This window comes from Oryzias latipes, chromosome 2 (genome assembly GCF_002234675.1).
Source record: "Oryzias latipes chromosome 2, ASM223467v1".
Taxonomy (NCBI): Eukaryota; Metazoa; Chordata; class Actinopteri; order Beloniformes; family Adrianichthyidae; genus Oryzias; species Oryzias latipes.
The window spans coordinates 14,804,189-14,816,015 of record NC_019860.2 but is presented as its reverse complement, the minus strand read 5'-3'; the positions used below and the strand labels follow the sequence as shown (position 1 = coordinate 14,816,015).

Sequence of the window (11,827 nt, the reverse complement as noted above, 5' to 3'; positions counted from 1 at the left end):
CGTGGAGAGGCGGATTCCTCAGATGCAGACATTACAGCATCGATGTTAACATTCCAAATGAATAATGAACGTTCAATTTTTTTTGTGTAAACGCAACAGAGATGCACCACAGACAGACCAGTGCAAATCAACCTTTTAAATAATTGTTATCTACTGACCCAAAACTAATCCAAAATAAAACCTGACTATTTTTGAAAACAGACGCACATAAATCACAAAATGACCACAGAAATACAGAATTGATATTTATTTATATTAAATTAAAAATATACTTTTGACAGATTCATGTAACAAACATGAGGAACGGTATTTTTCTATGATATAAAGCTTTGGGTATGTTTTTTTGTTGTTGTTTTTTATTCTTTACAATATTTTTTAGAGATTACCAGCAATGACGGCATTGGATAAACAAGATGGGGACGGCCGATAATACCTTCTCTCATTTGTGTCCTCTAAAAGCATGCAGAACCAACTGGAACTTAAAAGAAAACAGGTTAATGTATGGCAGCTGTATTCTGCCTGTCACAAAAGAGGTGAAGTTTCGACTTGGCTCAGTAGTGGTTTTTGGTAAAAACTAAGCAGAGAAGGTAACATGAAGTTCCTTGGTTTGTTGGCGGCAATGGTTCCATAGTAATGAAGGAGGGACTGGAAATGAAGCCAACTGGTTACTGTGGTAGACACAGAGGAGTCCCAGATGCAGATGGTCTTCCACCATTATTTCATAGTTTTACAATGTTCATCTAAAATGAATTACATATGGACAGCCACAAAGGTCCGAGCGGGACCACGAAACAGAGTTTTCACATGAGAAAGGATCAACAAGCACTTTTAAAAACAAATCCCTATTAGTCCAAAAGTACACTCACATAAAGCAAATATGTACGGCTCTTTCATTTATACAAGTTAAGCAGGAGAAAACAGCAGTAGGAGAGAAGACCAATATAAATTCAAAGCAATGCCTCCGTATTTACAATTTCACTGTCGGCCCGTTTCGGTGCTTTATAAAAATACTATTCACATTTGTTGTTGAAGTCTGAGATAAATTTGGGAGAACACCCCAAAGGTTCTGTACAATTTTACTGATTGACCAACTTAATGATGAGGAAAAAATGCCTTTCATATGTTGTGCAATTCAACTAAAACTGATATCAGGACTTATACATGTTTTATGAGAAGCAGTTACACTTAAGGAAAAATTACATTTTTGACAGTATGTACCTAAGACAATTGAACAAAAATAACTTGCAAGAGTATTACACACACAAACACAAAAATGATGGGAAACCCTAATCAAATGTTTTTGCCATTTTGTGCTGCTAGGCTTTGTTCATATGTAGATGAACAAAAACATTTAATACATTATAATCAATGAATGTGTAGGGTGATAGAACACTCTTTTGGGATACCATGCAATGTCATTTTTTTTTTTTTTTTACTATATAATAGACTACTGAAGCTCTGCAAGATAGATAAATGCTGAGTATCATATGAAAGGATTCACTTCGGCACATGCCTTTGCACCTTGGCTTAACAGATATTTGCCAAAAAGAAATTAAAAATAGAAATACAGTGTTAAACTGAGTCCAAGAAAACATAAATAAAGGCAAAATGTCAAATAAATAAAATTCTATAACATCCTGTTAGGAGAACACCAAACCTTAACTGTCATCCCTATGAGATCGCATCTTAACCAAACTCTATCAGTGTGACAAACGTCTACGCTTTTGTGCCAACATTAAAAACAAAAAGGAAGTATTCTGAAATTCTAGACACATCCTAGGGCAAAACGTTTCAATAGTTCAAACATGTTTCTTTTTTATTGCAGTGGCAGCTGACACCTGCAACTGGCAACTGTGCCACCTGCACCTGCAGCTGCAACATCCACCCCTCCTCTTTTATTGGTAAAGGGTTTGTCAAAACAAGAGTCAATGGTTTGAAAAATGATACTTGAGCAAGGCTTTTGGTGTACAAACACGCTGGAACGTGTACATTTGACATGATTCAATCAAAAAAAAAAAAAAACTGTTAAGATGTCTAATACTACATTCACACCAGGCTCAACAAGGTACCTTCAAGCAACTAGTTTAAATGAAAAGCCTGAAATGAATAAATGCGGGTATCAGTATTCCGCGTTCAAAACTATCACGTTTACGCAAGTTTTTAAGTCCATTTTCGGGCTTTAGGTACAAAATGTTTGGTCAGTGACCGTGCATTGAAAGTTAGACTAGTTCAACTTTGACCAATCAGGGACTTGGATTTGGTAATCTTGTACATGAAAGTACCAACTGTTTTAACATTAATGAAGGAGGAATCAATAATTGCTGTTTCTGCGGTCTGGAATTATGACACCAACTCTTTCATATATTGCAATAAAGTTGTGAAAGAAAAAGCCTGGAGTAAGATTCAGAACATGTGCATCGCTTCAACATTTCACACCAAGCCTCTTCCAAAAGTAGGTACTTGCGCTAGTATTTGTTAGTGACAGTCCAGTGTGAACACTAAATGCTGAAAGCACATTCAAGAACCCACGTTCAAGAGCACGAGTCAAATAGGCGGTGTGTACGTAGCATAAGAGTCTCATTGTTACAGTTTTTCTGGCTCGCCAATGTTTTGGATGAATATGACCAATGCACATGCTCTCCTTTTACCACCCTTATCTGTTCCTTGTCCGTTTTCTTAAAACCTAGTTTTGGCAGTCTCTTCCATGGCTCAGTATGAACCAGCTCAAATGTGCCATAAATATTTCACACTGATATTAAATGCTGTCTCTATTTCATAGAATTAGAGCTTTAAAAGGGACTACAAAATATTCCTTCATCAATTAATCATGTTATCATCAAAGCTGCATTATAAATACTGCTAGAAGGAAACAAAAAAAACACACAAAATGAGGACATTCTTGAAGCTGATCAGCACCACCTAAACAGTGTTCTTGTCTTGAACCCAACCACACTACCTTCCTCATGCTTACTTTGAAGATTTTGCCTTATTAATTGGTGAATGACCAGATAAACACGCTGAATATTTCAGTAAGGAAGAACGGAAAAGCTCTCCTTCTACCCAAGACTTTGATCAAGAGCTCCATTGGGAGGAAAAACATATATATATCCTTTTATGTACATAAACACTTTCACGCTTACTTAGACACATAGTAAAAGTAGAAAATAAATAGTGTAGAATGATAAAAAAGCCCACCAAACAATGACCTACACTTTGCAAATAAAGAGTTAATTAGGTATTTTGAAGTATACCAGTCTGATAATCTCAGAGTAGAAATCACAAGATGGTGAGATATTAAATGTGCTGCACGGTACATCACAGTCCATAAATAGTAAATCATGTAAGTGCTAATCATGTATTATGTAAGATCTTACCCCGAACTAATCATCTGGGGTGAGCGTTACTAGAAAACTACTCGATAGGTCTAGATACAGTCATCTTTGAAGTCATTTAAGTGATGCCAGTCCCCAACAAGGATTTGTTTTTGTTTTTTAAATGCAAACTGACACAAAAACATAGACTGCTTTTTTCTTTAAAAAAGTTGAGCATATATTGGAAAAAACAAACATCATTTTTGCTACGTGAAAGTAGATTGATTTGCACACAGCAAATAGTACAATTGTGTTTTTAAAAAGAAAAAAAAGACAGGTTGATGAAAGGCTGGGAAGTATAGGTCATGGGCCAAAAGGTTTTCCGCAATGCTACGTTCACACCGGGGATGTAAACGCGCGTTCAAGTGGACACTTCCAGTGAAAGGTCTATGTAGAAATACGCTAATTTCAAGGCCATTTGTATACAAACAACATACATACAAAACGGGCCATTGAACACCTGTTTCAAAGCTATACCAATTTAACTTTGACCAATTAGGGACTCGGATTTGGTAGTGACGTATGGGTAGCTTCTTTTTTAAAACGTGAACGTGCCAACTGTATTGATAATTGCGGTTTTTGCCCTGCCAAAATTATGTGACACCAAGTCTATCATATATCATCATAGAGCTATGAAAAAAAAGCCTGGATTAAGATTCACAAGATTTGCACCACTTCGACTTGAGTTCATGCTCTAGAATCAGGTGGCGAAAGTCCAGTGTGACCACTGTATGATGAAAGCGCGTTCAAGACTGTCCGTTAAGAACGTTCTTAAATGTGCATCACATGCCCGGTATGTACGCAGCTTGATTGGAAAATAAAAGGCAAACTTTTAACCATATCAGACAGAATATGTTTAGGTTTGATGGAAAAATGTTTGATTCTAGTTAAATATGAAACTATGGGTTAGCTATAACAATAAACGTTTAACCACTTCAGACAAATCATCAAAGACTTCATGACTATATAATAAGTGAAAATTAAGGTATGGTCAACAGGCAAAATGGATGCTATCTTTGAATGAGGTGACATTCAACCCTGGCCTGTCCATTTCATTGTAACACACACCAAATTTGAAGAAAAACAAAACACAAAACAGTCATTTGGCCTGTGGTAGCCTTTATATTATCTATATTATATATCTATCTAAAATGTCCAATTAGTCTGACAATTTTTCTTGAATGAGATCAACAACAAACCACCCCATTGGTCAAACAAGAAAATTTACTTCTCCCTCTTCTCCTACATGAACAAGTCCACATGAAAACGTCATGTTTGGTGGTAAAAAGAAACATGTTCTTGTACGCCAAATGGCACAGGTGTGAAACAGCACTCAAAGATGGGTGTCCTACTTGTTTTTTAGACTAACCCTACCATTGCAACTTCTCTTGGTAAAATACATCTTATCCAGGTAATAAACAGCAGGTAGAGCAGGGATATCAAAATTTGATAAATGCTTTTGAAGAAGAGCTGAAATATCTTCAATAATAAAAGATAGACGAAGCCCAGCTGACTGAGTTATTATCTAATACTTTAAAGTAAATTGTTGTAGAGAACCAGTACACTTACATCAGATAAGCGTTCGTAATCTAGAGAGAAGAGAAAAGGAGAAGCTCCTACAAGGACTATAACTTTAATGTGTGTTTCAGTTTTATTCGTTATTCCAGGTTTTTTCTTTTTCTGTCCAGATGTTGTCTTGACTACCGCAGTTCATGATCAAGTTGTCCCCTTGACCCTTGCCCACCATTGCATGTCCTAAACTTGTTCGATGGCAAAAACCAGAGTTGAGTTCCCTCAGGTTGCTGTGACAGAATTGCCACACTATGCTTAAGATTAATTGAAGTTCTTGTGCTCTACGACTAGTAAACTTTGTGGGCTGTTATTATGGCTTTTTGAGGTGTAAAGAACGGCTGTAAAACCAGCACTTTTAGCAGCATTGAATGGCAGTTAGCCCTAGGAGGCATCAGTAGTAAATGGGTCAGACACTAAATGTTGCAGCTAAAATTGATCTCAGTAGTGTTTCTTATAATTCTACTCTTGGCTAAGAATTCAAGCAGTTGTTCAGTTCTAGTCAGTCGATTTAGTAGTCAACAAAAGTACAACTTAACTTTGTGGTAATGCGTACCCAAAGTAAATCTTGTCATCCTAACAGGATATAACTTTCAAGGCTTGAGCTTATTCCAAAAAAACAGTGTCACTGAAGACCAGTGGTTCTTTTATGACAGTAGGATGACGTCATTGCGAACGTAGACCCCTGTTAGCAACCGGAATGTTCTTCAGACCAGCATCCCAAAATCAAATTTAAGTAAACCCTGGAGGAAAACAGTTAAATCATGCTAAGTGACACGATAAAGATAATAAGATGTTATGTCTCATTCTTTGATCTTTTTAAACAAAAACCTTGATCCATAAATCGAGCAAAAGATTGATGAGTTGGAGTTAGATGAAAAGACAAAATACTAAGGAAATGTTTTGTTGGGTTTTGTTATTTTCTGACCATTACCTGGTTTTGCAACAGTGGCAGTACATTAGAGAATTACTGCAGGAAATGTCGTTTCTAGGAATACTGATTTGTATCTATAAAATGTGTTTCATATAAACCAACATGCATGCTAAGTAATGGTTTGCTCAAAATGAATATTCTTTGATAATCTATATCTAGGAATTATTTTAAATTTTCGGTGGCTCTATCCAGTGTAGGTCCAATCAAATTTAGCAAAATAAAAAAGGGGTGACAAAAAATGTAATATTTAAAATAAATATGTATGTGAAAAAAAATCAAAAGAAATAAAATGTAGTTTTAATTGCCTTGTCATTATTTACCGTGTCTTGGAGCTTAAGTTCTTGTGGACAACCCTTATCATTAATTTTTAGATGGATATAGCTAAGCTAATTATTTCAATTAAGGGCCAAAAAGCTCTTAATATTTTAGTACCACCTGTGCTATATTTAGTTTCATGAATGAATAATATCTTTGTAAATAATAGCTGACGACTAAAACATTACAAGGTAAAACATTATATTAAGAATAAATACTTTGATGCAAACAAGGCAAAATAAAAAGAACACAACTCTACTGGTCAGCTAAGTATTATAAAAATTTAAAGAAAATGGCTAAATGTAGGCGGTTGTTGAGGTAATATTACAGAATGGAGCGTGCCCTTTAGTATTTTTTCGTATACATAGGGGAGTGAATAAAATGGTGGGATTTGCAAAACTAAGTGGTTTGTTTGCAAGTTGCAATTAATAGGTCAGAGTATTTTAATAGAACGGATGTGCAAAAAGTATAGTTTAATGTGAATTCTTTGTCTTGTGTTGTACCCAACTACAGTCATAAACTCTAACCCAAATTGAAACCAGTGATTTTAACCAGCTTTAACAGCCAGTTCCAGTGTCACTTAAATTTACATTTTGTTTTTCTCCCTAAAAAAAACAGGTGATTCAAAATAGAGAGCATGAACACAAAATCTCATCTCAATCCCATTAAAGAAAAATAAAACAAAACAAAAAAATATAGATAGAAATTGGTAAGTGTAATACTGTGTGCTGCTGGTGTTGTCTTCCTCATTCCTTAAGGTCTTCATTAGCTGACTCGTATGAACCTTCCCTCAACTCTCGGCGGATAGGTTTCCCCTATCTTGATTTCTGCTGTTTTATAGATGATCTTGACATGCAGTTTAGCTGTATACAGCAATTTGCATAACTGCTTTGACTTGCCATAATTAGCAACAAGGTCTGAATAGGAGGACCAGTGTATAAAAAAAAGTCGAGCGTTTCAGCACTCCAACCACTGCTTATAAAATTATTAGCACTGTATTTTCTTTCCCTTTTCCTTGGGAATCAATTTTCTTTCTCTTTACCAGCTTCTCTAAGTAAGCTTTAATGAAGCAAAAACAACAAGACGGTGTTTCCCCCACATCTTTTGTGTAAAGCCTATGGTTGAACTGCAGATACAAAAGATGCTGTGGTTTTAATCATTGCGGGACCTCAGTGTGAGACACATTTGTCCTATATGCTGAAATTCAAGAGCACAAATATGACCATACAGGCTACAATATTTTTACTCCAATGGCAGAATGTAAACTCTTTAGCTTTATAGTAGGTTCATTTACAAAGCTAATGGAACAGACTGCATTGGTTGTGTCTGTTTTGCTTATTCCAGAGACCCACGGTAGTGTATTGCTCATACTCAGACTTCTATTTTTATGAAAAAAAAGGAAGAGACAAAGAAAAAAAACTATTTTCCTCTCACAAATCTGACACCGACGTGTCTGGCAGTGAGTTCAGGTCCCCAAAGTTGAATACATTATGTTTGAAAGTTGTGTGTCTGCCTTGCGACACAATGTCCACAGCCGTATCTTTTGTTTGAGCTTGTTTCCTTGTGTACTACCGGTGTGTTTTTTTTGTTTTTTCCCGCCGGCTGAAGTGGAGGCTCGGAAAATGAACTGGACTGGCTTAAGTGAGGTTTTCCTAGTTGGCTGTCCAATTCCATTGGATGCTGCTACAGCAGGCGGCACATTATCTGAAAAAAAATGAAAAGAAATTGGAGGATGGCTTTATTGTGCCAACCAAGTCATGAAGAGGAAGTCAAGGTCACTGGAGGGTAGAATACCATGGGGTGGGATGATTTAGACCACAGTGTTTCGCTGCCTGTAGGGTGGAGGGGGCAACACGGCGCCAGACTTGAGGGAAAACTCAGATATGTAATCTGGGTTCTCTGCTGCTCCTGATCGTATGTGTCCATTCTGCTTATAGAAGAGCTTGGTGTTGGTGGATCCTCCTTGGGCAACGTCAGGGACCACCTGGATAGATGATTTAGGAGGCAAGCTGTGTTGCCAGTATTCAGGATTGTCAAAGGTTACTTTAAGCTTCTTCCCACTTGCCTTTCCTGATGTGTGCCCTCCATGCTTCAGCAGACTCGTAGGGTGTGTAGCTGTGTGACTCTGGTAAGCCGGGAGGCCTCCGTGACCAATGGTGGCCGATGTGGATAGGGGCCCTGGTTGGCCCACTTGAGCAGTAGTTCCTGTTTGACTCTGAGACACAGAGGCGAGATTGCCCGGTTGTCCCAATGGTTTAAGGGTATGGTGGGCGTGGAGGATGTGAGTTGCTGGGCCGTGGAGGCAGGGTACCCCAGCTGGAGACGGTTGGGTTGAGGAGAGGGCGTAGTGAGGCAGACTGGTCTGGATTGTGAGTGGGAGATGGGAGCCTGAGGCTGTGATTAAGGAGGGGGCCTGGGTTGGTAAGGGCAATCCATTTCTCCTGAGGGCCTCCAGGCCCAAGTCAGAAGGATTGTGGAAGGTGTTGAGGTAGAGGGGCTCGTTGATGTACTCATCCTCTCCTTTTGGCTGGCTGTTGGGTGTGCTGTGGTAGCCTGGGTTGTCCAAAGCATGGATCTCCCCGTTTTTACGTCGTGAGACGAATGGGTTCTCCTCAACTGGATTCAGATACTCTGTATCACAAATTGATAGAAGAAAAGGGGGAAGACATGAAAAGGAGAAAAGAAAAAGGAGTTTATAATAAGTTACAAGCAAAAAGTGCACCAAAATGAAATTGAATAAAGACAGAAAACAAAGTAGGACAGCACAACTCTGGATATCGAGGAGGTGAGGTGATAATGGCACTGATGGCAGCCAGACAGGCACTGTGCCAGCAGTTTTTTGGCAGTACTAACTCCATCTGCCAGGGGTGAAAGTGCTAATCAATAAACCCTCTTCTACTGCATCAATTGCCTGGAAGTCATATAAAAACAAAGGTAGACTCAATCAGAAGAGACACGTGAAGTCTTTAAAATCTTGAAAATTTATTTTTATTTGCAATTCTCTATTTGATTTGATTGTTAGGCAAATTTGTGATCTTGGACGACAAAATATCTGCAAATGTGTCAGACAGGATTTCCCAGTTGACTTATAGATGCTGAGTACGTCCATGGGTAAGACCATGGCGAACACAGTGGCTCCTTGTTTATGGTTCTGTAAGTCCAAGAAATGGCTTGATCTTAACTAATCCTTAACCTCCAAAGACTTTCCTTACAAGATTTTTTTATGCCTTAGTCACAATTACCCTTATGGGTGAATACGGGCTGTCTGCGGGCGAAAAAGGGTTAACCTGTACGCGGCACACAGGTGGTGTGCACAAAATATCAAAATCGTAGACCACTTGGTGAACCCGTGGAGCGAAAATGTTCATGTGCATTTTATAGTATGGTCAGGCTGCAAATGACAGGTTGTAGATAACACTTTAAACCTTTGAGCTGGACTTATCTACGACAGGCCTGAGCAACCTAAAAATATTGATAAAACATGGAAGGCAATGAGCCTCCTGGAGAGATCGCAAGTCTGTCACAGGCATTAGTGATTCTGTTTTTGAAATGCTTGTTAGCTTAGTTTGTGTTCTTGTATGACAAAATATCATCCACGGTCTCAGACAGAGGATATCCCAGTTAACTATCGTGATCATGGTCAACTAATCCTCAACCTCCAAGATTTTTTCTTATAAGATCATTTTGGCTAAAAAAGAACCCGTGTGTTTAACCAAGCATTTCCTGAGGCAAGTAAAAAAAACTGGTTTTTACTGCAGAATGATAAACATTTCAGATGGCATGAAATATTTACAGGTCAAAAAGTAGCAATGCCTTTTTTTAAAGATCACAATTTATTTCGTTCCTCTCTTGATTTGGAGTTACAAGATCAGATACTTGAAGTTTTTATCTTTTTGCAATCAGAATGGGTGTGTTTCTCACACACCATCTGAATTTAGGTCGGGTCTTTGTTCAATAAATAATGTGCTGTAATGTAAAATGCATTGTTTTTGATCCGATGTTGCATTTTCCCCAGTTTTAGAGCCTGCAGAAGACCTGACTTTATCATGTTCTGATAAATAAAACCTTAAAATGATAGACTTCTCATTTCGGTCTTCACATGACAATAATCCTATTGATTTTGCCAGATCTTGAGTTCCTTACCATTGTGTCATATGTATTTTGCTTCAGGCTTTGTTATATTTGGAGCTGCTCACAAAAAAACAAAAACAAAAAGAAAACATCAAGCCTAGGAGAAGGGCCAATGGAGTGAAAGATGATCAAAAGCAAAAAACATGACTCTGTAGTATTGGCCGACATGAACCACACTTGCTGGAAACACAACAGGAATAATAATCAATTGACCTAAATGAAATGAGCAAGCAAAATGAAAGGTGGGTAAGCCTATTACAAGTTATGTTTGCTTTATGAATGAACACTGACTTAAGGGAACAGACATACAAGAATGAATGTAATTGTTCGCATTTGTGCTGGTTGTGGCTGTTGGAATGTTAAAACTTTAATACAGAATTTTTATGTAGATACATTTCTTAGGTATTTTATGATTTGCATGACTTATTCAGCTGGAAAGGCTTTGAATGACCTCAAAACTCTGGCTGCAGTCATTCTGGAGGAGGTATGAACATCAGAGACAAAAAAAATGTGTGTGTGTATATTTCTGTTTTCTTTTTTTGACTTTAATCAAACCACAAACTTGCTTAAAGTCCATAGCAACCATATGTATTTTTTTATTGTATGGGCTAATAAAGATACGTAGCAATTTTCAAAGTTCTATATCAATGTAAATGTTTTAAATTTCATAGCAACCAGGCTTGGGACACGTAAACCATAATTATGACATCAGAAGGCAATGACACCATTTGCGTTGGTCCAGCCTCAAAATACCAAAATATTCTTTCAGGTCTTGAAATAAACCAGTTGTTTGGACCATGTTAATACTACTATTTACATTGCATACTATTATTAACTCATAAAATTCTTTGATATTTTCCACCTGGGATGACGATTCAAATTTAAGCTTTCATAACTTGAAGGGTTTAAAATGACCAAAAATGTCTACATGTTTAGATTTATGGAGGCATTATTTTGTTTGGAAATATGATTGAAGTACCTGAGGAGCTCTTGTCCTTCATTGGGGTCATGTAACCATCCTCATCTGTGTCTCCTCTGGTTGCTCTCTCCCCCAGGAAGATGGTAGGGTCAGCACTGTATCTTTGGGCCCCGCTGTCCTCTCCTGCAGATAGTCCTCCTTTCTTTTTATGCAGGCTTCCATTACAGCGCTGGTCCTCTAAGCCCGAACAAGAGCCACCTGAGGCATCCTGGTTCAGATTACTTTGGGCACCAGCCAGGGCTCCTTCTGCAAGGTTGGGAACACCATCACGATAGCCAAACTGGTTCTGTAAATAGGGTTGATTAGAAATAAATAGAGGAAGGAGATTAAAACACATGAAAATGAAGGCAACATTAGAGATACTTTCTTTTCGGGCTTTATAGTGAGAGTTTTATCATGCACAGCTGCCCTTTTATAGTCAAATTTTCAAAATAAAGTTTTGCAGGTATAGTCATAAGCCTGAAGGGACTTTCAGGGGCAGTCAAGCTGTGGTTCAAACACCTGAACCTAAAAAACAAAAACAAAAAA

At 37.8% G+C, this 11,827-nt stretch overlaps 1 protein-coding gene across 3 annotated transcripts in view; it reads right to left on the bottom strand.

Moving 5' to 3' along the window:
- Window positions 1–232: 232 nt before the first annotated feature.
- Window positions 233–11,827, bottom strand: part of LOC101165379 (receptor tyrosine-protein kinase erbB-4) — a 357,518-nt gene continuing 345,923 nt past the window's right edge. For 2 of the 3 annotated variants that reach the window (XM_023964982.1, XM_023964991.1), the window contains exons 26-27: window positions 11,300–11,585; window positions 233–8,820 (exon numbers count right to left, since the gene is read on the bottom strand). In XM_023964982.1, coding sequence (XP_023820750.1) covers window positions 8,000–8,820; window positions 11,300–11,585 — 1,107 coding nt within the window. In that variant the 3' untranslated portion in view covers window positions 233–7,999. The remainder of the gene's footprint in view (window positions 8,821–11,299; window positions 11,586–11,827) is intronic. The other variant, XM_023964985.1, reaches the window with a different exon arrangement.